General features: G+C 44.2%; 1 protein-coding gene across 1 annotated transcript in view; it reads right to left on the bottom strand.

Moving 5' to 3' along the window:
- Positions 1 to 826: 826 nt before the first annotated feature.
- Positions 827 to 25,938, bottom strand: part of LOC143984145 (class I histocompatibility antigen, F10 alpha chain-like) — a 112,850-nt gene continuing 87,738 nt past the window's right edge. Inside the window, exon 4 of the mRNA XM_077484457.1 lies at positions 827 to 1,128. Within this exon, the coding sequence (XP_077340583.1) occupies positions 845 to 1,128 (284 nt within the window). The 3' untranslated portion in view covers positions 827 to 844. The remainder of the gene's footprint in view (positions 1,129 to 25,938) is intronic.

Raw genomic sequence — 25,938 nt, 5'->3', positions numbered from 1 at the left:
CACCTTTCTTCAAGTGCCTCCTTATTGTGCCACACCACATGTTTTCAGAGAGTCCCGTATTTCACCTGAAGTTATTTGTGGGTTTCTCTTTTCATCCCAAACAACTTTCCTGGCAGTTGTGGCTGAAATTCTAGTTGTTCTACCTAAACGTGGTTTGGTTTCAACAGAACTCCTCATTTTCCACTTCTTGATTAGAGCTTGAACACTGCTGATTGACATTCTCAATTCCTTGGATATCTTTTTACATCCCTTTCCTGTTTTATACAGTTCAACTACCTTTTCCTGCAGATCCTTTGACAATTCTTTTTCTTTCTTCATGACTCAGAAGCCAGAAACATCAGTGCAGCACTGGGTGAAAGATGCAAGGGTCTGTCAGGAGTCTAGAAAGTCATTGACCTTTTATACACACACATTAATTACAAGCAAACAGATCACAGGTGAGGATGGTTACATTTAATAGCCATTCAAACCCCTTTGTGTCAACTTCTGTGCATGTTATCAAGTCAAAATCACCACCAGGGTATGTAAACTTTTGATCAGGGTCATCTGGGTAGTTTCTGTTGCCATTATGATTTAAAAAGAGTAAAAACACAGTTGATTGATAATAAATGGCTTCAGCCAAACACTAACCGTGAGTGAAAGAAGTTTTTTTGTGTTATCCATCATATTTTCTGAAGAAAGGCCAAGAAATCACAAATTCTGCCAGGGTATGTAAACTTATGAGCACAACTGTATAATATATATATATATATATATATATATACATATACATATACACATACACATACACATACACACACCTCATGTGTAGTCATGGTTAGATATTTTATCAAACTTTCTTCTTCTACTCACCGTATTTCTTAGTGAGAACTTCCTCCAGACTGCTGTGGTCCACATGACAGGAGTAAGTGTCGGCTTCCTGGGTTGGCACTTCCACACTGACTCTGATCTGATAGGTGCCATCAGGATGGGGGAGAGTTGGACTCATTTCATCTGAAGGAAGATGGTCCTTCCCATTCCTCATCCACTTCACATCCACAGGTCGGGGGTGAAATCCGTACACCAGGCACTGAAGTCTTGTTATTCCATCTTGCTGAGCACGACCCCACACCTTCACCTCTGGACGCACTGAGGGAGATAAAACAAAAAAAAATCTATAAAAACACTGATGGTATACATGTAAAGAAAATATGGTTGGGACTTTGTATGAGGCCATGACTATACAGTACACAGGTCTCCATCCCTATTATTTGATAAGGAGGGGAAGGGGGGAAAAAAGAGGGCAATGGGACTTTGTATGAAACACCCCACTAGGGTAGATAGTAATAATTAATTCAATATTGATTGATTCAAACACAATAAAGTGCCATAAAAAGCATTAATGGTAAATCAATATATATGATACAGAATGGAGGTAAGCATGAGTAATACATGACATAGTAAAAATTCATAGCATAGTAACATTGTTGCACATAATTAGTAATAAACTAGCAGAAAACTCAAATTTGAGTAAAAACATAGTAGGTAAAAAAAAGTTGGATTGATGATTCAAACAAGTCAACCCATGGTAGACACATGATTACTGTGGCATAGCATCAAATAATAAAAGCTTGACGCGTTTCGTGGATTGTTTCCACTCATCAGGAGCAGCTATACATTGGGGGTACCTAAAATGAATTATAAATTCATAATCAATGGTAATTGATTATAACAGGAAGAGAGGGAACAAACAACTATGGTCCTAGCACTCTTACCTATGGGTAGAAGGTTATAAAGGTAGATCATGATGATAATGATGATTGGTGGCAAATTTGAGTTTACTGCTGGTTTATTACTAATCATGTGCATTCAAGGTCCCAATGAGCTCAGTGGCCTCCATCATCCGTAAATGGAAGAAGTTTGGGACCACCAGGACTCTTCCTAGAGCGGGCTGTTTGGTCAAACTGAGTGATCGCGGGAGAAGGACCTTAGTCAGGGAGGTGACCAAGAACCCGATGGCCATTCTGACAGAGCTCTAGCGTTTCTCTGTGGAGAGAGGAGAACCTTCCAGAAGAACAACCATCTCTGCAGCACTCCACCAATCAGGCCTGTATGGTAGAGTGGACAGATGGAAGGCACTCCTCAGTAAAAGGCACATGACAGCCTGCCTGGAGTTTGCCAAAAGGCACCTGAAGGACTGTCAGACCATGAGAAACAAATTGGCTTTGGGAAACTTCTGTGAATGTCCAGCCAAAGCCCAGACTTGAACCCGATTGAACATTTCTGGAGATCTGAAAAAAGGCTGTGTACCAATGCTCCTCATCCAACCTGATGGTGCTTGAGAGGTCCTGCAAAGAATGGGAGAAACTGCCAAAAAATAGGTGTGCCAACCTTGTAGCATCATACTCAGAAAGACTTGAGGCTGTAATTGGTGCCAAAGGTGCTTCAGTATTGAGCAAAGGCTGTGAATACTTATGTACTGGTCATTTCTTTTATTTTTAATACATTTGCAAAGATTTCAAACTTCTCTCACAATGTCATTATGGGGAATGGTTTGAAGAATTTTAGGAACCCCCCCCCCCATTCCATAGCTCTCCCTCTGTCTTATCTCACTAACTCTTCTCTTATCTTTATTGCCATTGATTTGTATGTGTTTTTTTTTGTTGTTTTTTTTTTTTTTCTCTTTTTTTCTCTTCTTTCCCTCAGAGGTGTTTTTATTTTTTCTACATTCTGCTTAAAAATTTGTAAATCAGTACTGCTTTGACCTTGAAGACGGGGACATACCCCGAAAGCTTGTCCTGAAAAATTGTATGTTAGTGCAAATAAAAAAAGTATCACGGACAGTACTCAAGAATTTTAGGAAAAATAATGAATTGAATCCATTTTGGATTAAGGCTGTAACATAAAATGGGGAAAAACCGATGCACTGTGAATACTTTCTGGATGCCCTGTATAAGAGGATCGCACACATACAGAGACAACTCTACAATCATTTGTCAGGATCATTAACCACTTCAATGCAGGGCTCTTTCCCCCCTTCCTGCCCAGTACAATTTTCAGCGCAATCACATTTTGTATGACAATAGCGCAGTCATGCGACTCTGTCCCCAAACAACGTTTTTATCATTTTCCCCCCACAAATAGAGCTTTTTTTTGGTGGTGTTTGATCACCACTGGGGTTATTTTTTGCACTACAAATAAAAAAGACCCAACTTTTTTTTTTTAAAGGGGAAGTTCATGGTTTCTCTTACAAAACTTTGTAAATAAGTATTTTTTCTCCTTCATTGATGAGGCACTGATGAAGCAGTACTGATTGGCACCGATGAGGTGGCACTGGTGATGAGGCACTAATATACAGCACTGATGGGCACTCATAGGCAGCACTGATCAGGAGGCACAGGCAGGCTTCACTGATGGGCATAGCGTGCCATCCCTAATGGGCACTGATTAACATCCCCGGTGGGCTCACCTGGTGGTCATGGGTGGGCATCCTCGGGGGGGCTGCACTGACAATCAATCAGCGCAGATCCCCATCAGGAGAGCAGCCGATTGGTTTCTCCTCTAATCGTCCTCGTCAGTGAGAGTAGAAGAAAAGCCAATACACGGCTTTTTCTGTTTACACTGATCAGCTGTGATTGGACACAGCTGATCATGTGGGAAAGAGCCTACATCATAGACTCTTTACCACGATCAAAGATGCGGTGTGTCACACTGACACACCACAGATCGCTGTGCGGTGAGCCCCCGCAGGCGTGTGATCGCAGCTTATCCTGCTGGAGGTCATATGAGGCTCAGTCAGGATAACAGAACCACTTTCTGGCTGTCATTTTGTTATATGGCGGGTGGGAGGTGGTTAGGAAAGCCGACATTTTATGCCTCCAGAGTGAAAGGTTTTGCAATTCGGCAGATCAAGGTTACTCCAAAGATGTTATTCTGGAAGCCGGACTCCAGTAACACTATACACACAGGTGATACATTATCCTTATATGGGAAAGATTTTATCTGCTAAAGAATTTGCCTCTCTCTCCATCAATCCAGGAGATTTACACGACCCCCTTCCTGGAAGATAAGGGACCTGATATTTCTCTGCTTTAGTGATATATCATTTAGAGGGCTCATTCCCACCCCCAGCCTGAGACTGGAAAGTGAAAGGAGAGGCAGAAAACTGATGAGCTTCATCTCTATCACTCTGCTCTCTCCTCCTATCTGCACGCTATATGTTAACACAAACATTAAAGCTCAGCTTGTGCTCCTTCTACCTCTCCCAGTCTGAGCTCTTCTTCAAGAGGCTGATACCAAGTCAAATTAAGGTACTTGCACTGTTTGAATTAAAAAATAATAATAACTTAGATTGTAATTATGAATACAGAACTGCATTGATCCGTGTCTAGGGTTCCGCTTTAGTAAAAACATATATATTTCTCATACAGGACAAAAGCAACAGGTTCACTTAGCCACTTGCCAACCAGGCACTTTTACCCCCTTCCTGCCCAGGCCAATTTTCAGCATTCAGTGCTGTCACACTTTGAATGACAATTGCCTGGTCATGCAACACTGTACCCAAATGAATTTTTTTTATAATTTTATTCGCACAAATAGGAGCTTTCTTTTGGTGGTATTTAATCACTGCTGGGTTTTTTATTTTTTACAAAAAAAAAAAAGTTGAAAAAAAAATTAAATGAAAGAAAAAAAAAAGATAAATAGGATTTTTTTGTACTCACCGTAAAATCCTTTTCTCCGTAATTCACCGACTGACACAGCTCCACTCTTATCCATTGTTATGCCACCTTTAGAAGAAGACTAGGCATAACATGTTATGAAAAACACAGAACTTTGAGTTCCGCCCAAGGGTAAGTAACAACCCCCAGCCTTCCATGCAGCCTCAGTACGTCAACAAGCAGTATAACGGAAAGAAAAATAGGAGGGGCGGGTCCTGTGTCAGTCGTTAAATTACAGAGAAGAGGATTTTACGGTGAGTACAAAAAATCCTATTTTCTTTTGTATTCACCGACTGACACAGCTCCTATATTAGCCATTGGGACGTCCCCAAGCAGTGCCAAAACAAGGGGTGGGTCAACAGCATAAAAACTTCATCCACCATGACAAGTGGGAACTAATATAAACTTTACCCACAAAATCAACAGTGTGTGGAAAAACCACCACAAACACCGGGTGCTCCTCAACAGAGAGACACCACCCTCAAACCGCACCAAAACTGCGGTAACAAATGCAACAGTGCCTTTACTTAACCACTTAACAACCGCCCATAGCCGATTAACAGCTTCAGGGCGGTTGTTTAACTCTGAGAGGCCGTTAATTAACGGCCTCCCAGAATTCTGCTCTCGCGCGCCCCTTGGGGCGCGCACACGAGAGCATCCGTGACCGCTGGGTCCAGTGGACCGGCGCATCACGAATCACGGTAAACGGCCGCTCATCGTGGCCGTTTACCACGTGATCGCTCCATCAAATGACGGAGTGATCACTTGTAAACAAGCCGGCGTCAGGTTCCTCCCTCCCCCTCTCTGTACCGATCGGTACAGCGGAGGGGGAAGAGATTGATGTCAGCAGCGATGTGGGCTGCATCTGCAGTGCCCACATCGCTGCTCACTGAAAATTAACCCCTCGATTCCCTGCATTACTCTGCATTACTCTGCAATGCCCTGCATTACTCCGCAACGCCCTGCAACACTCCGCAACGCCCTGCAACACCCTGCAACACCCGCCAATACCCTGCAACCCCCGCCAATACCCTGCAACACTCTGCAATGCTCTGCAACACCCGCCAATACCCTGCAATGCTCTGCAACGCAGTACTCTGCAACGCCATGCTCTGAGATACCCAGCCATAGTCGGTGATACCCTGCAATACCCAGCCATAGACATCTCCCGCCGCCCTCCGGTGCTTCTACCGAATCGCTAATACGATCAAAGCCAGAATCTTTTTTTTTTTTTCAGGCTTCCCAGCTTAGAGGTGAGATGCGGGGTCTTTTTGTAAAAAAAAAAAAAGTAAAAAGAATCTTGATTTTGCAAAGAATTGTGGGAAAAAATGACAACTTCAAAAAACTCATCATGCCTCTTACTAAATACCTTGGAATGTCTTCTTTCCAAAAAGGGGTCATTTGGGGGGTATCTGTACTTTTCTGGCATGTTAGGGTCTCAAGAATTGAAATAGGCCGTCAGTACTTCAGGTGTGATCAATTTTCAGATATTGGCACCATAGCTTGTGGACTCTATAACTTTCACAAAGACCAAATAATATCCACCAATTTGTACTTATTTTTACCAAAGATATGTAGTGGTATAAATTTTGGCCAAAATTTATGAAGAAAAAATTACTAATCTGCTAAATTTTCTAACAGAAACAAAGAAAAATTTGTTTTTTTACAGAATTTTCGGTATTTTTTCTTTTATAGTACAAAAAATAAAAAACCCAGCGGTGATTAAATACCACCAAAAGAAAGCTCTATTTGTGTGAAAAAAAGGACAAAAATTTCATATAGGTCCAGTGTTGCATGACTGAGTAATTGTCATTCAAAATGCGAGAGCACCAAAAGCTGAAAATTGGTCTGGTTATTAAGGGTGTTTAAGTGCCCAGTGGTCAAGTGGTTAAAGGTACTGCATATTTATCCAAAAAAACAGGAAAAAGGAAAAAAAATTGTATAAGCAATTGCAACTATACAGCCACCTGCAAAACTATGCGGCCAAACCAGGCATCAGCCGATGTACCGACATCTACCTTGTAGAATTTTGTGAAGGTATGAACAGACGACCAGGTCACCGCTTTACACACTTGAGCGACAGATGCTTGATGTCGGAAGGCCCAAGACATTCCAATTGCCCTCGTGGAGTGGTCCGTGACTGGAAAGGGGGGGGTATCTGCCCCTTCAAGGCGTAGGTTTGTACTACAATCTGTCGGATCCACCTGGAAATGGTCGCAGGCGAGACCGCCATGCCTTTCTTTGGACCAGCCACCGAAAAAAAATAAAAAAAAATAAAAGAGTCTGACTTCCAGAAGGGAGCCGTGGCAGACAAATACACCCTCAGAGCCCGAACCACGTCCAGGGAATGGAGGGCCACCTCCTTAGGATGTGTCGGCTTAGGACACAGAGATGGTAACACAATGTCTTCATTGATGTGAAACGCCGAGACCACCTTCGGCAGAAAAGAAGGTTGCAGACGCAACACCGCCTTATCCTGTGGATAACCAGATAGGGCGACTTGCAGGACAAGGCTGCCAGTTCTGCACCCTCCTGGCCGATGTGATGGCCACTAGAAAGACCACTTTCTGGGAAAGGGTCAACAGCGGGATCTCTCTGATATTTTCAAATGGTGGTTTTTGCAGCGCCAACACCAGATTCAGATCCCACGGGGCCAACAGTGGACACACCCGAGGAACTACATGACGGACCCCTTAGACAAAAGTGCTCACTAGAGAGTGAGACGCCAGGGGTCGCTGAAAAAAAGACAGCCAAAGCTGAAATGTGTCCTTTAATGGAGCTCAAAGCCAATATCTGGTCTACTCCTTGCTGAAGAAACAGCAGGAACCTGGATATAGAAAAAGAGCATGGATGCCACCCTTTCTCCTCACACCTGGAGCTGTAGACCTTCCAGGTACAATAATATATCTTCCGAGAAGAATATTTCCATGCTCTCAGCATAGTTGGGATCACCGAGTCCGAAACACCCTGGTTCCTTAACACCTGGCTCTCAATAGCCATGCCATTAAAACCAGTGATGGTAAAGCAGGATGGAGAATCGGACCTTGAGACAGAAGGTCTTCTCGTAACGGCAGTCGCCAGGGGGCGTCTGCCACCAGGCGCACAAGGTCTGTGTACCAAGGACGCTGGGGCCAATCTGGGGCAATCAGAATGACTGGACTCCACTCTGCGGAGCAGACGTGGTAACAGCTTCAGCGGAGGAAAGGCATAGAACAGCTGGTACTGATCCCACGGAGGCACCAGCTCATCTGACACATCTGCCCACAGATCTCTTGTCCTGGACACGAATCTCGGCACCTTCCAATTGAGACGGGAGGCCAGAAGATCCATGTCTGGTGTGCCCCAATACAGGCACAGTAGCCTGAACACCTCTGGATGCAACGCCCATTCTCCTGGGTCTAGCATCTGTCGCCTGCCAGTTCTCCACTCCCGGAAAGTAAATGGCCGACATGGCCGGTACACGTTACTCTGCCCACCGAAGTATGTGAGCGACCTCCTGTGCGGCGGCTGAGCTTCTTGTTTCTCCTTGGTGATTGGTGTATGCCACAGCCGTGGCGTTGTCTGACTGGATCCTGATCGCACGCCCTCAAAGTCTTATCGACCATGTGGAGAGGCATAGCCTGATCGCTCTCAGTTTGAGCAGATCGGTAACTTGGATTCCTCCGCTGACCAGAGGCTCTGGGTCGACTGAACACCCATTACTCCACCCCAGTCCTATAGGCTGGCGTCTGTTGTGATCACCGCCCATTACAGAGGTAGGAACAAATTCCCGGATTGAAGTACCCGGGACATCAGCCACCAGATCAGGGAATCCCTGACTAACTAGCTCACCTGAATTTGTCGAACGAAGATTTGTCCCATTTTTTATCAAAATCTCCTTCTGCAGGACTCTGGTGTGGAACTGGGCATATGGTACTGCCTCGAAGGAGGCCACCATGAGTCCCAGGACTCGGATGCAGAAGTGTAGCAACCACCAATTGTGGTTCATCAGCAGTTTTACTGCTGATGAGAGTCTGCAGCTTGTCTGAAAGGAGAGACACTCTCGCTTCTATGGAGTCCAGCAGCAAGCCTAGGTACTCCAAATGCTGAGTTGGTATGATCACCGACTTTTTTAGGTTCAAATGCCACCCAAATTCCTGCAGGGTCTGCATGGTGATCGCCACATCCTCCTCTAACTCTGAGGCGGAAGATGCTCTCAGGAGGAGATCGTCTAGGTATCCCACGATCATGATCCCGCGTTTTGCTGAAGCAATGCCAACACAGGAGCCAATACATTGGTGAAGACTTGGGGGGCTGATGCCAAACCAAAAGGGAGAGCCACAAACTGGTAGTGGGCAAATTGCAGAAACTTCTGATGCCGGAGGCATATGGGTATGTGCAGGTATGCATCCTGGATGTATAAGGACGCCAGGGAGTCCCCCTGATGGAGTGCAGCGACTACTGAGCGAACTGATTCCATTCTGAACCTCTGTACTTTCACAAAGTAATTAAGGGCTTTTAGATCCAAGATTGGACGTATCTCTTCCTTCTTGGTGACTACAAACAGGTTTGAGAAGAATCCCTGGAAACATTCCGATTCCAGAACAGGTACTATCACCCTACGACTCAGTAGGTCCCTTACCGCCCCCCAAGCGGGCCTCCCGGCGAGCTGGTAGTATGGGTATGCTGGAGGGGAAGAATCTGTTTTGCGCCCAAGAGAGGAATCCTATCTTGTAGCCAGAGGAAATCAGATCGCAGACCCATTGGTCGGACAGCCGAGAGTGGGGGGCAAACCTTCATGCGGTAGCACTTTTGCTCGCAGGCTTGTTAATCTTCCCGTTCCAGGGACGCTTTGGTCCTTCAGTGGTCGTCCTGGGGAAGTTTGGTCGAAGCTCCGGGCGGACGAAAAAGATGTTTGTGAGCGGAAAATGAGGGCCCTTGCCTACAGCGTGGCTCCTTAGCCTTCCTGGCCTGTGGGAGTAGAGTACGCTTACCACCTGTGGCATTTTTAATAATGCCATCCAAAGAGGCTCCAAAGAGTCGGTCGCCAAGGAAGGGAAGATCGGTCAGGGCTTTTTTGAATGCCTGGTCAGCAGACCAGCATTTTAACCAAATCAGGCGGCTCAGCACCACTGCTGACACTGAAGCCCTGGATAACAGCGGAAGAGTATCCAGGGCCGCGTCACAAACGTACTTAAGGCCTTGCACTAGTTGGTCTGCTAGTTCCACGCAGACAGGAGAAGCCTGTTATTCTCCCAGTTTGCGGTGCAACCGTTTTGCCCACTCAGTTAGTGTCTGCGACACAAGTTCAGATGCCAGTACTGGTCGCATGGTTGACCCCACAACCGTAAACAAGGAACGAGCCACTGCCTCGGCCTTCCTGTCCGTGTCGTCCTTAAATGCAGGAGTCTCCTCTACCGGGATTGTGGTTACTTTGTTTAACCTGGATACCGGGGGGTCCACGACTGGAGGAGCCAACCATTTTTTGAGAAGGCTCTCCTCAAAGGGGTAACGCACCACCATGTATTTGGGGACTGAAAAGGTCTGTTGCGGTCAACCCCATTCCTTGTAAATGAACTTATCAAAATAAGTCAAATATGTGAACACCTTAGATGAACGGTTTGGCTATCACCATCAGTCATTTAGGACAACATTGGATCATTCAGAGATCCTCGCTGAACATCTGGAGTGAGTTTGTTGCACTGAAAGTAAAGGGGCGAATAATTTTGCACGCCCCACTTTTCATTTTTTTATTAGTTAAAAAAGTTTCAAAAATCCAATAGATTTCGTACCACTTCACAATTGTGTCCCACTTGTTGGTGATTCTTCACAAAAAATAAAAATTTTATATCTTTATGTTTGAAGCCTGAAATATGGCAAAAGGTTGAAAAGTTCAAGGGGGCCGAATACTTTCGCAAGGCACTGTATCTACAACGTGTTCAGGCTCAAAGAAAATGGCCGCCGAGCGTCCAGTATAAGGACATAAAACACAGGGGAAATGGCCGCTGGACTACAGGAAAGCATGCTGCTCCTAGAGACTGACCAAAAAAAATGTGCTCAGGCTTCAAGAAAATGGCCACCGAGCGTCCAGTATAAAGGACAAAAACACAGGGAAAATGACCGCCAAGCTACAGGAGAGCATGCTGCTCCTTGCCCTCACCTAAGATGGCTGCTGAGGGAGTGACCAGATGCAGGAGAGAGTGAGCGAGAGTGTGTGATGTGTGCTCCGAGGTGCCTCTCCCTTCAGAACCTGGGTTCCTGATCTGCTCCACTCGGCTGCTCAGCTGTTTGTGTTGAGAGAGGGAAGGCTTGGACGGGAGGATCTGATAGCCAGCAGAGAGCGTGGGGTCGGCGGTGTTATTTGTGCTGCTTGAGCGCCCCCGCAGCATTATCTCCATGTGATCTTGGTGTGATATCTGCTCTCCCCCCCTTACAGCTGCTGACGCCGCTATTGATGGTATTCCCATAGGACCCATTAAGTCTTGGGGTCTGTGGTGGCAGAGTGCGGTGTTTGGATCACTTCAGCCCTAGTCCTGGAAGGGCAGGCATTTCAGACAAGGTGGTGAGTGACTTTCTATTAGCTTCCTGTGATCTCTCTTTTTCCCCCCTGCCTGGACTGTACGTTTTATCCTTTTATCTCTCTCCAAGAAAAATATTTTTGGATCTGCATCAAGGCCAGTACTCAAGGGTACAATTAACAACACATATATAGAATTCAAGATATATAGTATAATATAAATTGCATAAAACTGCATGAAATCGCAGGACAATATATACTAGTTTTGAGCATGGCATTGTAAGCTCCATCTAAAGTTAAGATGTCTAGGAGGAGAGCGGCGGAGGATCTGCCACCACCGGAGGGGGCCTTACCAGCACGATCTGTTAAAGACAAAGACAAGAGGAACCAGAGCCAGACTGCAGCAGCAGCGGCTGTGAAACTGGAGAAATATGCCCATGCAACTGTAGTGTCGCCGGTTAAAGGGGGGGTCCAGCAGTGGCCGCCGCAAGCTAAGATGACTACAGGCATTTCTTCAGATAGAAGGAGCCAAGGACAGACCTCTTCTAACCCACCTACCCCCATAATCAGCAAAACTGAGTTCTAAAGGGGTAGGGGGGGGGGGGGCAAAAATTGGAGCTGTGCCTTCAAAGTCTACTCAAGCTTTAGAGGTGCCAACGGTTCCCCCGATGGTGGACTCTATATTTGTGAGTGATGAGCCCTCACTGAAAGACATTTTTGATGTGGTAAAAACTTGAAAGGTTTCAATTGATAGTCTTGATATCCAGCTGAAGAGTATAAAGGAGGAACGGCATTCCACAGGACAAGAACTGTGTAGGATTGCGGAAAAGACTTCAGCTTTAGAGGAAAGAATAAGCACGTTAGAGGATGATGTGTTTCCACTGTCACATGAAATAAAGGGGTTGAAGGGGAAAGTGGACATGCAGGCAGAAAAACTTGATGCGATCGAAAACAGAAATCGCAGAAATAATGTTAGAGTGTTAGGCCTCCCAGAGCAAAGTGAGGGTTCAAACCCTATAGTGTTTTTGGAGAGGTGGCTCAGGGATATACTAGGCTCTGCAATTTTTTTCTCCCTTTTTTTGTCTTGGAGGGCGCATCATGTTCCTTTGACTATGCGCCAAATGGGAGGCCATCCCAGACCCCTTCTTTTGAAATTTAGGAATCACAATGACAAGGTGGCCTTGTTACGGAAAGCCAGGGAGATGGGAGATGTTATGTATAATGGGGCTAAGATCTCTTTTTACCCTGATTTCTCCCCAGAGCTTCAAAAACGTAGGGCTGAATTTATACCAATCAAACGTATTTTCATTAAAGCGGAGGTCCACCCTAAAGTGGACCTTCCTCTGATTGGAATCCTCCCCCCCTCCGGCGCCACAATTGGCACCTTTCAGGAGGGAGGGGGGTGCAGGTACCTGTACAGTACAGGTATCTGCACCCACTTCCGGGATAGCTCTCTGAGGAAAGGGGCGTAGATTACGCCCCTTTCCGAAAGTCCCCCGCTGCCTGCTGGGAAACACACAGATCCCAGAGGCAGCGGGTCCATCCTTATTGCGCAGTGCGACTCACGCATGCGCAGTAGGGAACCGGGAAATGAAGCCGAAAGGCTTCACTTCCTGATTCCCATACCCAAGATGGCGGCGGCAGCACCCGAGAGACGATCAAGAGATCGGCTTCGGGTGCCGACATTGGGGGCGCACTGGGCGGGTAATTGTTCTTATTTTAAAAGTCAGCAGCTGCAGTATTTGTAGCTGCTGGCTTTAAAAAAAAAAAAAACACGGCGGAACTCCCGGCGGACTCCCGCTTTAAGTACAAGGTAACATATGCATTATTGTATCCAGCACGTTTACGAGTATCAGCCCTGGGTCAAGCGTATTTTTTTAATACTCCAGCTGAGGCAGACCATTGGTTTGAGGAAAACAAGATGGTCTTGTGACCTGCGACTTGTTTATGCGATTATATTGTTCTATTGTTATTTTTTTTGTGTAAAGTAATAGGAGAAATGGGGAAAGAAAATGGAGAATTTTTTTTTTTCTCTTTGGCCCCTTTCACACTAACGTCCCGTTCAGGCCCGCCTGTCAGTTTTTCAGGCGGACCTGAACGGGTGCTCCATAGAGGTCTATGGAGCGTCGGATGTCAGCGGTGACATGTCCGCTGACATCCGACCCGCTCCGATCCGAAAAAGTGTGACGGAGGAAAAAGCTATTTTTCCATCCGTCTGCGGATCGGATCGGATGACGACGGGCACTGCGGTCCGTCGTCATCCGATCTCCCATAGGGGAGAGCGGCGCTGTGACAGGTCCGTCCCTGCACAGTGTGCGGAGACAGACCTGTCATCTCCCTGCTCAGCGGGGATCGGCGGAGTGATCCCCGCTGAGCAAACGGACATCCACGGGGCGGATCAGAACTGATCCGCCCCGTGTGAAAGGACCCTTTCTCTTTTTTTCTTTCAATAACACTTTAAAATGGTATAAAATGGTATAACGGTATAATGTTATCATAATGATAGGAATAAAAGGAAATCCAGTGTGGAGGAGGGTGAGTGCATCTTGATTTGTATGTTTTGTTATTTAGAGGAATGTTTGTTAAGGCGCAAATGAGGCTCCCATTTTGGATACACTTTGCACTTATAAACTTGAGACTACAAGGATGGGATGTAAGAGGGGATAGGTATGGTAGGGTCACGAGAAAACCCTTGATGGGTAGCCCAAGTGGACAGAGGTGGGAGGGTAAGGGAGGGTGGGGGGTGGGCTCTGGGTGGATGCACCATATTTATTATTATGTGCACCTCAAGTATTTCAGGCACTACAAATATTAACACTGATATGGATATGTTTTGAGATATACTTAGAGAAATGGTTGGATTGTACATTAAAGAAGAAGAAGGAATACAAATGGGTGGAGGGTCAGACTGGTTTGGGGAGGGTCCATAGAACTCTCACTAACTTGCCTGACCCTGATACGTTTTTTTTTTCTCTTTTTGTTATTTTTGAAATATCGTTTTTTATGCTTATGCAGGATAAAACCTTTAGTATAGTTTCTTGGAATGTCCGAGGCCTGAGGGACCCAATCAAAAGAAAGATAGTTCTGTCTGTATTAGAGGGGTCAGGGCCCGGACTCCTTTTTCTCCAGGAGACGCATTTGACCAAGGATACCATTCCGCTATTGCGTAGTCAGAAATTTTGTTCCCAATATCATTCGGTTCACACCTCCTACTCGAGGGGAGTGAGCGTAATGATTGGGAAAGAATTAATCTTCTCCTGTAGAGAAAGTCACATTGATGTACAGGGCCGGTTTGTTTTTCTGTTCTGCTCAATTGAGAATAAATGATATGTTTTAGCGAATATCTATATACCCCCCCTATTTAATTTTGAGGTATCACAAGAACTGGTGGCATTTACATTAAACAAAGTGGGTATCCCCATTATTGTGGTGGGGGACATCAATTAAGTTTTAGACAGAGGTTTAGATAGGACTGTTCCCAGGTGGGAACCTAACACAGCGGCTGAGGGCCGCTTATCCTGCTTTTTATCTGAAACGGGACTATTTGATATATGGCGAACCTGATATCCGCAAGAGCGCCAATATTCTTGTTTTTCAGGTACTCACCTTACCTCATCTAGAATTGATATGGCCTTAGCTAATAGTGAAGCATTTCTGTTGATAAGGGGTGTAGAATATGGCCCAAGAGGGGTCTCTGATCACTCCCCACTGTCGTTGGTTGTAAACGCTGGGGGTAAAGCCCAACGCATCGAGTGGAGAATAAATCCAACTTGGCTAGAACTGATGGGCAGCTCTGGAGGAATAGTAGAAAAACTGCAAGAATTTGTCCAAATGAATACTGGCACAGTGTCGTGGGGGGTGGTCTGGGACTCCCTGAAAGCCTACCTCAGGGGCCTTTTAATTCAACAGGTAGAAAGAGTGAAGGGGATTTCTAAAAGGAGGGAGATTGATGTTAGAAAAGAGATGCTGCTTGCAGAAAGGTCCTATGTGATGAATCCAACCGTTGATACCCAGAAAGATTGGCTAGAAAGACAACGGGCTTACAAAATGACCATCATGAGGAAGGCAGAGAATAAACGAATATTTCAGCAACAATGTCAATTTGGAGAAGGAGAGAGAGTCGGTCGTATGCTGTCCTTTTTGATTAGAGCTAACATCTCCCCTCCGGTTGTTTCTGCGGTCAGAGCCCCAGGAGGAGGGATTACGACGGATGTAGGAGAGATAATCCAAGTATTTAGTAATTATTATAAATCTCTCTATACATCCAATAGAGAGCAAGGGAGGGAGAGAATTGATGATTTTCTTCAGGAAATATCAACCCCGACCAAATCAACAGAGGCTAAAAGAGAGTTAGAAGCTCCAATCTCGCTGCAGGAAATCCATTGTGCTGTAGCTGGGATGTCCAATCGGAAAGCCCCAGGTCCAGATGGGCTCCCCATAGAAATTTATAAAAAATATGGGGAGGTTCTGCTCCCGGAATTACTAAAAACTTTCGAGTGGGCACTATCCAGTGGGGGTCTGCCCACATCAATGTCGGAAGCTAACATCATTGTAATTCATAAGGAGGGGAAAGATCCGTTAGAACCTTCATCTTATCGCCCTATCTCTCTTCTCTGTACGGACGTGAAAATTTTAGCTAGAATTCTAGCAACTCGTCTAAACAGACACATACAAAATCTGATACATTCGGATCAGTCAGGGTTTATCCCCAATAGGTCGACCAGCGTTAATATTAGGCGAGTTTTCTTAAATATGCAGATTCCAACAGATGAGGAGGGTTCATGGGCTGTGTTAGCCTTGGACACAGCCAAGGCCTTCGACACCCTAGAATGGGATTATTTATAGAGAGTACTTGAGAGTTTTGGCTTTGGCTCTTCATTTATTAGGTGGGTGAAAATACTTTATACTGAACCACGCGCAAAGGTAAAGATCAATAATGAATACTCAAGTCTTTTTCGGCTTGAGAGAGGAACAAGGCAGAGATGGCCCCTGTCTCCTTTATTATTTGCCTTTGCAATTGAACCCCTGGCAATAAAAGACTAGATCAATGACCGAGGTACAAGGATTTCAGAGACAGTTGCAGGAGGATAAAATATCATTGTTTGCAGATGACGTCCTTTTTTTTTAGGTGATGTCCAGTCCTCACTGAAAACTGTAATACAAATGGTCGGCGAGTTTTGAACGGGCTTCTGGTCTGGTTGTCAATTGGGAAAAATCCGCCTTATTGCCGGTTAATCCTCTTGGCAACCAGACCTGTGTAGACATCCCCAAATGAAAAATAGTGGGAAAATTAAAGTATCTGGGCATCTGGATTGACAGGGACCTAAACCAATACCTCAGGGATAACATAAGTCCATTGTTGCTTAAATGGAAGCAAAAAGGAGATACTTGGAGCCGCCTCCCTCTGTCAGTAGCTGGGCGCTGTAACCTAATAAAGATTATTTGGTTACCTCAGATTTTATATTTCTTCCACAACTCCTCAGTTTGGATAGACCATAAATGGTTTAAACGAATAGAATCTTTGTTTAGAGACCTGATATGGAAGAAGGGTCAGCCTAGGATCAGCTTACAAACCATGCAGTTACCATTAAAAGAGGGGGGAGTGGCGGTTCCACATCCTAGGACATATTTTCTTGCATCCCAGCTCCAACACTTGGGGGTTGTGGAGATTATGAGGGTGGGAATCCCAATAGGAGTTTAATGTTGATGAGGTCAACGCATAACTCTCTACTTGAGGTTCTGGAGGCAGAGTCATTCTTCCATAAGTGCCCGACGTTCAAACTGATTAAAAAAGTCTGGCAGACAGCGAAGCTTTTGCTGGGGTATAAGGGGATATCAGAATATGTTCCTTTATGGAACAATAATAAACTGCCAGAACTAAGTAATATAGAGAAATCATTAGAATGGGAACGGCAGGGCATTAGACGCTTACGGCAGCTATATGACGGCAGTACCTTGAAAGCTTTTTCAGATTTAAAACAAGAATTTAACATATCAAATAGTACCTTTTATAAGTACTTACAACTTAGGCATGCGATCCAAACCCAGTTCAGGTCACAAATAATCGAATGGACTCGGCTTTCGGTTTTGACCAGTATAATTAATTCAGATGCATCTAAAGGCCTAATCTCTAAAATATATACTAGTTTGGAAGCTAAAACAATAAGCAGAATAGGACTTTCTAAGAGTAGAGCTAAATGGGAAAGAGACATAGGGGCAATAACAGAGGATTGGGGAGAAATCCTGCAAAGAGGAAGGTTGGTCTCAATCTCTCCCTCACAGAAGGTGTCGCACCTATTTCTGCTCCATGGGGTATACTACACTCCAGCAAAAATGTTTAGTTTTGGATGGAAACAAGATGATCATTGCTTTAGATGCTGAGCATCAGGGGATTTCATCCACATGCTTTGGAGATGCCCAAAGCTATTTAAGTATTGGATTGAAGTAGTAGACAGTATAAATAAAATCTTTAACGCTACCCTGGAACCAACGGCTAAGATCTGCTTACTGGGAAGTGTGGAGAGGGGCAGAGCTTCGAAAAACTCTGGAGCCAGTTTTGAGATGCCTTTTCCAGGCAAGAAAAATGATTACACAGAAATGGCAGGCACATACCCCCACCCCCACCCATCCCCACACCCCCCCCATCCCCGCTACTGCAGTGGGGAAATAAGAGAGTGATGTATACTCGACAGGGTAATTATGGGAAATGTATTAGAATGTGGAAGTCCTGGCTAGATGAGACGGGGGTATCCCCCTTAAGGGGGGATTGGGACATATTTATATTTTTCCCTGTTTTTCTTTTCTTCTTCTTTTTTTCTCCTTTTCTCCCTTCTTTTGTAAATGTTTTTCTTTTTTGTATAATTAGTGGATATAAGTACACTTATATGGTGCCGGGATGGGGGGAAGTTAGGAAGAGGGGGGGAAGTTAGGAAGAGGGTGGGAGGGTTTGGGTAGCTGAGGAAATAGTATTGTTATCTGATATCATTTAGAATATTGTAACATTTATGTTGTGAAGAAAGTATTTTTCATAATTGCTATTTTTTTATACTGTAATTTCTGTTATTGCTATGTTCTTGGTGTTAAATTATTATATAAATGAATAAAAAAATTATTAAGTAAAAAAAATAAAAATGGCTGCTGAACACTGAAATACCATGAGGGACAGTGACAAAGAATGGCGGTGAGCAGCGCTGCAGGGATCAAAGACACAGCCTCATCAGGCACCCCCGGGAAGAGAAAAAACACACATCAAGGCACAGTCAGCCAGCGCAGCCCCCCCCCCAGGTGAGAGCCCCTGCACATGACACACTACAGCTCAGCAGCCACATGCAGCATCCCCCGCGGGGGGGGGAGGGAAGATAGGGACAGGGAGAGAAGAGAGGAAGGTGAGGGACCCCCGAATCGACCTCCCAGGGAATGCCCAGCTGCTCAGCCTCACCGTGGCAGGGAGAGCTGTACTTACCAGTCCTGCAGAGCTGGGAGACATTCCATCACAGACTGACTCTCCGATCAGTACAGGGTGGCTGCTGGCCACGGCACACTGACGCAGACATCAGTAGCCCGGTCATGTGTGCCCCGGAGCATTAAAGCTCACGACCACCTCTGGAGCTGAGGTACGTCGTGGCAGACCCAGCGCATATCTCTGGTCTGCACACGCTCACTGGCCAGGCTGGGGAGACTACAAGGATAAGGGTATCCAGCCTGACACCCAGCTGTCTGTTCATAGCAGATCACAGGATCTTTAGTCTTGTGCAAAAAGCAAAGCTTCTGCAGAAAAAAAATCCAGAACGATGGGCACGCAGGGTTCCTAGTCCCTTCTCCTTCACTAGGCAAAATAAAACTGAGACTGCATGGCAGGCTGGGGGGTTGTTACCTAAGGGACCGCCCCTTTGGCGGAACTTAAAGGGGTTGCAAAGGTAAATTTTTTATTTTCTACATAGGTTCCTTTAAGCTATTGCATTGTTGGTTCACTTATCTTTTCCTTCGATTTCCCTTCTAAATGTTTTTTTTTCTTTGTTTTCTTTGTCTGAATTTCTCACTTCCTGTTCCTCCTCAGTAAGCTGTTCAGTAAGCTGTTCTGGCTGACTAACCACCAGCTCGGATGATGGTGAGAAGTTTACTGAGGAGAAACAGGAAGTGAGATATTCAGACAAAGCAAAAAAACATTTAGAAGGGAAATCAAAGGAAAAGGTAAGTGAACCAACAATGTACTAGCTTAAAGGAAACTATGTAGAAAATAAAAAAAATACCTTTACAACCCCTTTAAAGATCTGCATTTTTCATAACATGTTATGCCTAGTCTTCTCCTAAAGGTGGCGTAACAACCCAATGGCTAAGAGAGGAGCTGTGTCAGTCGGTGAATATATAATTGAAAAGTAATTTTTCTCCTTCACCGATGTGCGCTTATGAACAGCACTGGTGGGAACTGATAGGTGGCAGGGATAAGTGGCACTGAAAGGCAGCAGTGACTGACATCACTAATGGGCACTCAGTGCCCCGATTACATGCCTGGGCGTCCCCTGCAAGGAGATACCGCTGACCGGCTCTCCTCATCACACACTCTGTTGCGTGAGATGACAGATGATCACTGGGACTACTGTGTTTACATGTGATCGGCTGTGATTGGACACAGCCGATCACATGGTTAAAGCGCCGCTTGATGGGCTCTTTACTGAGATCGGGTTTGCGGCATGCACTAGCAACATGGTGCAAGCCCACTGGCCGGGCTCCGTCATATAACGTCCACCCAGAACGAGAGCCACACCGCTTCTCCGTCATTTGACAGTGGGCGGGCGGCAAGCTGTTAAAGCCCAACTCCAAAAAACTGCAGAGGTGATCAAATACCACCAAAAGAAAGCTCTATTTGTGGGGAAAAAAGGATGTCAATTTTGTTTGGGTACAGCGTCGCACAACTGCGCATTTGTCAGTTAACCACTTAAGCCCCGGACCATTTTGCTGGCCAAAGACCAGAGCACTTTTTGCGATCCGGCACTGCGTCGCTTTAACTGACAATTGCGCGGTCGTGCGACGTGGCTCCAAAACAAAATTAGCTTCTTTTTTTACCCCACATATAGAGCTTTCTTTTGGTGGTATTTGATCACCTCTGCGGATTTTATTTTTTGTGCTATAAACAAAATAAAAGCATCAATTTCGGAAAAAAAAAACACATTTTTTACCTTTTGCTATAGTAAATATCCCCCAAAATTAAAAAAAAAAAAAAAAACATATTTTTTCCTCAGTTTAGGCCGATACGTATTTTTCTACATGTTTTTAGTAAAAAAATTTTTTTTGCAATAAAGCGTTTGATTGGTTTGCGCAAAAGTTATAGTGTCTACAAAATAGGGGATCGTTTTATGGCATTTTTATTAATATTTTTATTAGTAATGGCGGCGATCAGCAATTTTTATCGTGACTTTGACATTATCGCGGGCACGGCAGACAATTTTGGTGCGATTTTGGGACCACATTTATACAGCGATCAGTACGATTAAAATTGCATTGATTACTGTGTAAATGTGACTGACAGTGAAGGGGTTAACACTAGGTGGCGCTGTAGGGGTTAAGTGTGTCCTGGGGAGTGTTTCTAACTGTAGGGGGGGTGGGCTAGCTGTGACACATCACTGATCCTGATCACAGGGATCCCTGATCAGTGACACTGTCACTAGGCAGAACCGGGAGTTGCTTGTTTACATTAGCATCTCCCTGTTCTTCCTCTCTGTGAGATGATTGTGGGTATCCCCACGGACATTGAGTCCAAGGGACCTGTCCACCCGCCTCACGAAGCTTCCGGCTGGCACGCAGGTATATTTAAAGGGACGTATAGGTACGCCCATTTGCCCAGCCGTGCCATTCTGCCAACGTACATCGCTGTGTGCCGGTCGGGAACCAGTTAAACTGACGCAGTGCCTGGTTAGCAGCCAAATCTTCCGGTCTGTAAGCGGTTAATGTGGGAGTAAACTACCATGTATAATTTTTACCTATAGGCAAGCCTTATAAACTTATCTATTAGGTACTGTAAATATATCTCCTAAATATGAACTGTTTAGGAGATATTACATTTAGATGCAGCTGGTGATGTCACCAGCGCATGCGCTCTGAAGTAATGGCATAACCATGTCATTCTTGCAGAGCTGCGCCGCAAACCACGACTCCCGTACGCATGCATCATCGCCGGCTCGGCCATTCATATTGCCTAAGTCTGTGAACCCAGAAAGAAGACCAGGTGAAGATGGAAGCGCATTCAGCGGTGACACGCACCTCTGGAGGGCTTTTGTTTTCAAGTCCTGCATAATTTGCTAGTATGCGAAGCATACTAGCACATTAGGACTTAAAGCGGTTCTAAAGGCTTTTTATCTTAATGCATTCTGTGTGCAGCAGTCCCCCTAATATTTACCTGAGTCCCATCTCAATCCAGCGATGATGCACAAGAAACTAGGCTGTCTGGGACTCTCTTGCCAATCAAAGTCAGTGAGCCAATAAGGAGAGAGGGGGTGGGGCCGGGCTGCCGCTCCGTGTCTGAATGGACACACAAAGAAGCTCGGGTGCCCCCATATCAAGCTGCTTGCTGTGGGGAGCAGGAGGGAGGGGCCAGGAGCATGGAGGAGGGAACTGAGAAGTGGAGGATCTGGGTTGCTCTGTGCAAAACCATTACACAGAGCGGGTAAGTATGATAGGTTTGGTATTTTTTTTTTTAAATGGAGACTTTAATATCACTTTAAACTGCCCGGGGCCTGATTTTATTTATTTTCCGATGCGGTTTATCTAACGCTTTAATTGCAGTGACTTCTTAGGCAGGCTTTTTTTAACCCTCACCTCCCTGGTCATTCTTGCTGCCTAAAAAACTTCCTCCCTGAGACATCCCAAACAGACTTTTGCGTAGCAGAAACGCACATTCCCGCTCAGGTTTTTTTGCCTGTTTTTCATTAGTAAATACATTTCACGTATAGGGCAGCTGATTCACTTGAATGGGCTTCCCTACGGGCGACAAATTCCCCAAAGTAGCTCAACATTTTCAGTCGTGGAACATCACGCATTTTGGGAGCAAAACACACATCTGCCAACCGTGATTGGGGCATCATTAAAAGTTAGCCTGAATTCAGGACATTGATGACCGGGCAGCTACCCACGTTTTGGAAACTCAAAGCAAACGCACGTCCCACTTGCACTGCCATTTAGGCACTTATTAGCACTGAAAATGCACAGAAGTGCCCACCAAATCTTCAAATCATCATGCTTACAGTGCCATATAGGCTGCATTCGCATCTGCGTGTTTCCGAATGCATGGCAACCCACATAGAAAATGCATGCTTTGCTGTGCATTTTGAAAACATGAGGCAAAGTGCGTTGCTTTTGGGTTAGAGTACACGCACACTGGGCGCTGAGAACAACTGCCCTGGATGTTTTTCTTCTGGCAGCAAAAAAAAAATAAAATAAAAAATACTGGTAAAGGTGTGTACCACAATTAGACGTATTTACCCGTGTCAAGTGCTTTGGGTGTTTATTCATTTCATTGGCCAGAATATTTATTCCATCCATTGAAATAAATCGCTGAAGTGCTAAAAGCTCCTAACATTTAGGTGTGTTTTGGCTGCGTTTGGCATTTTTCTGTCAATAAACTCCTCTCCTGAATGCGAATTTAGTCTTTGTGTGATGCTCCTAAACGTGAGTTTTCCAAACGCATGACAACCCAGAAGAAAACACACGATTTGCCGAACATCTCTGAAACACGCTGCAATGCACGTCGCGTTATCATAAGTTTGCACCTGCATGTTTCCAAATGTGTGGCGACCCACAAGAAAATGTATGCCTTGCCCTACGTTTCAAAAAACTCGGAGTACACGTCATGCTTTCGTTACCATTTAGGCTACATTCTCATCTCTGCGTTTCCAAACTTGTCAAAACCCGCACAGAAAACACGTGGCAATGCGCTTGTGTTACCAATTGTTTGCATCTGCCCAATTTTCAAGTGCATGGTGTAATGGAAATTTGTAGGTTCTGTATATAATTGTATTATATTTTATATGTATTGCACTCTGCCCTCACTGTGCACACGGCACTAACAATGTTTTCAGTACATGTTTTGCATTCTTTCGAGTTCTGATTAGAATAAGCCTGCCTATGTAACGCCCCTTGTTACCATAAATGTACAATTGTAATATTAATGTGATACCTACGTAATCATGTGTATAAAAGCCTTCAAATGCGTCATAATAAAGGAGAACGGTTATTTGGAAAGATGCTGAGCGTATCTTTTGTGTCTGTTCCCTACTGCAGTAGTTATTAATTTGGAACCACTAATCAATATGAGGATAGGAGTTGCCTATCATCAAAATATCCATTTCAGGTGGCGAAGCCAGAGCCAGGAGGGGTTATCAGGTGACCCCGAGTATCCGAAACGAGGAGCTTGAGACGATCCGGGAATTTCTGATAATCAGCCGGCTGAGGTAAGCCTTTTGCTTACATTTGAGTTATCAGACTTCCTTGATCGGTAAGGCATTTTCGGGACAAAGGGTACCTATTTTACTCCCCTTAATCGAACTGTATTGATTAGTGGTTATATGTTATGTTGTCACTGTCTACTGTCCATCAGAGTGTTATAGAGAAAGAGAAGAATAGTGCTGTTCACAGGTATATGTAGTACATCTGCTAGATAAAGTAGTTTAGAGGCAAAAGGGTATAGGCACACGTAGAGAAGACTGGCCAGTCATTATGGGCATTAAATTAAGTAAGGGAATGAAGGGTAAGAGACCCTCAAAAATGCCCAGCGCAAGAGGAGCGCTATATATGAACCGAAGGTGCGGTTCCGCCTATACTGAGCCCCTAGATTAATGGTTAAAGTGGACAGGGATCCACAAAGGGTAACTGGGTTACCACCAAAGTCCACAGGGACAAAGAATCATGCAGAGTATACAGCTAGAGAAACAGCTATTTATGTGAGCAGGATGGATCAAGAGTGACATTAACACTAGAGAGAAAGAGACTTTTTGATGTTAAGTTGTGGGATGAATTTGGGGTCAGGCACAACAACTAGTAAAGTCAAGAAACAGTAATGAGAGTTAAAACAGAATCCTTTATATGTTGTCAGAGAGGGAAGATGGGATGAGCACTATAGCTGCCCGTCTGATCATAGAAGGTACAGTATGTGAAGTATGGAATTACAATACATTGGATGCAAAGGATATCAGAACAAAATAAAGAAAGCAGAAATGTAAGCAAGGAAGTATTAAAAAAGCATTAAAAGAAAGTGAGAGAATGATATGCATGTGTTGTGTACAAATGGGAATAATGTAAGTGATTTTAGAGCGATACTTGTGTATGTTTGTGAATGCTGGAACCTGTAGTTCTATCGCTTGTGTCATGTACGCAGATGTGACCCCCACCTTTGTGCTCTCCTGAAAGAATGTGGCTGGCATGAGAGATTGGTGATAAGCTGGGAGGACACCATGCCAATTTCAGTTTTTTAGACAAAACATTTATAACAAAATGTGCCGAGTTAACGAATCTAATGATAAACAATGTGATCACAATTATTTTTGAATCTGTTTTCCAAACATGGTAAATTGAAGGTTACAAATTAACCATGTCTTACACTAATTGAATATCCTGTGATAGTGGAAACAGTGCATTAAAAAAAAAAGAGAGAGAAATTGAGTAAAATTCAGTAATATGTCCTCCTTTAAGGACATTTATCTGTCATATATATTAGTGTGTGATATTGAAATTATCATATGAGTATTCATTTCTAATATGATTTTAACAATTTTATTAATAAATATAGATATATTGAAACTGGTTTAGACAACCTTTGGTTGGAAATGAAATCCAGGTTAATGGGGAAATTGGTAAAAATTGAATTAGTTTAGATTAAGATTAAGATTTTATATTTATTGAGTGGAAAGAGAAAAAATTAAGATGAGGTTGTTAATTTGAATACAGCTGCAATAATGTTTAACAAAGCCAAGATGAATGGGATACATAAGGAAGTTTTTCTACAGAAATGAAATCTTAAAGTCTGATAATAACTTGATGTGCGGTCCATGATGTGAGAGTAATAATAACATTTAAATTTAACAGACCCATCACATCAAGTCCACACACCCTGTTAGGATAGCTGCTGCCTGCAGCCAGTTGGTTTATAGTTTTTGATGGCCAAGTGCTTTCTGGTCCGTCATACATATGGTTGGTCCTTTTGTTTTTATGTATTTTTATTTTTGAAATCCAAAGCAGAATGTGTGGATTGTGAAATGATGTGCCCCTTTTCCTTGTAAGTGCAGTGGGTATAAGTAGAAGAATATTTTGGATTTATGGACATCTCTGCATGACCGCAGGGTATTCTTATCATTTATTATAATATTGCCAGGAAAAAGTTGTCTTTTTGAAACATTAAAATGGAGTTTCTTACACAAACAGCATGATAGAAAACAAGCCATTGTTATATTTATGCAAGCTGGACCCAGTAATGAAGGGTTCACTCCGATTTATCAGAGCTGTAGCTTTATGCAAAGTTGCTATTAGACAAAGTTACAGATATTATTTTGGTTGAATATTTAATTTTTAATAGTCCGACATTCTGCACAAATATATAGCTAAGTGTTTGTCTAATGAAAGGTTCAAAATATGAATTTGTTTTGTGTGTTTATGTACAAATCTAACAATGAAAAATGTGTACATTTGAATCCAGCCACCTTATTGCCTCTATTGGAGGAGGCTGGAGACAAAGAAAAACACATGTGTTACATTGATGAC

The sequence above is a fragment of the Lithobates pipiens genome, unplaced genomic scaffold (assembly GCF_037356315.1).
Source record: "Lithobates pipiens isolate NorthernLeopardFrog02 unplaced genomic scaffold, aLitPip1_a1.2 Scaffold_1, whole genome shotgun sequence".
Lineage (NCBI taxonomy): Eukaryota > Metazoa > Chordata > Amphibia > Anura > Ranidae > Lithobates > Lithobates pipiens.
This window is presented reverse-complemented; position numbering and strand designations above follow the sequence as displayed.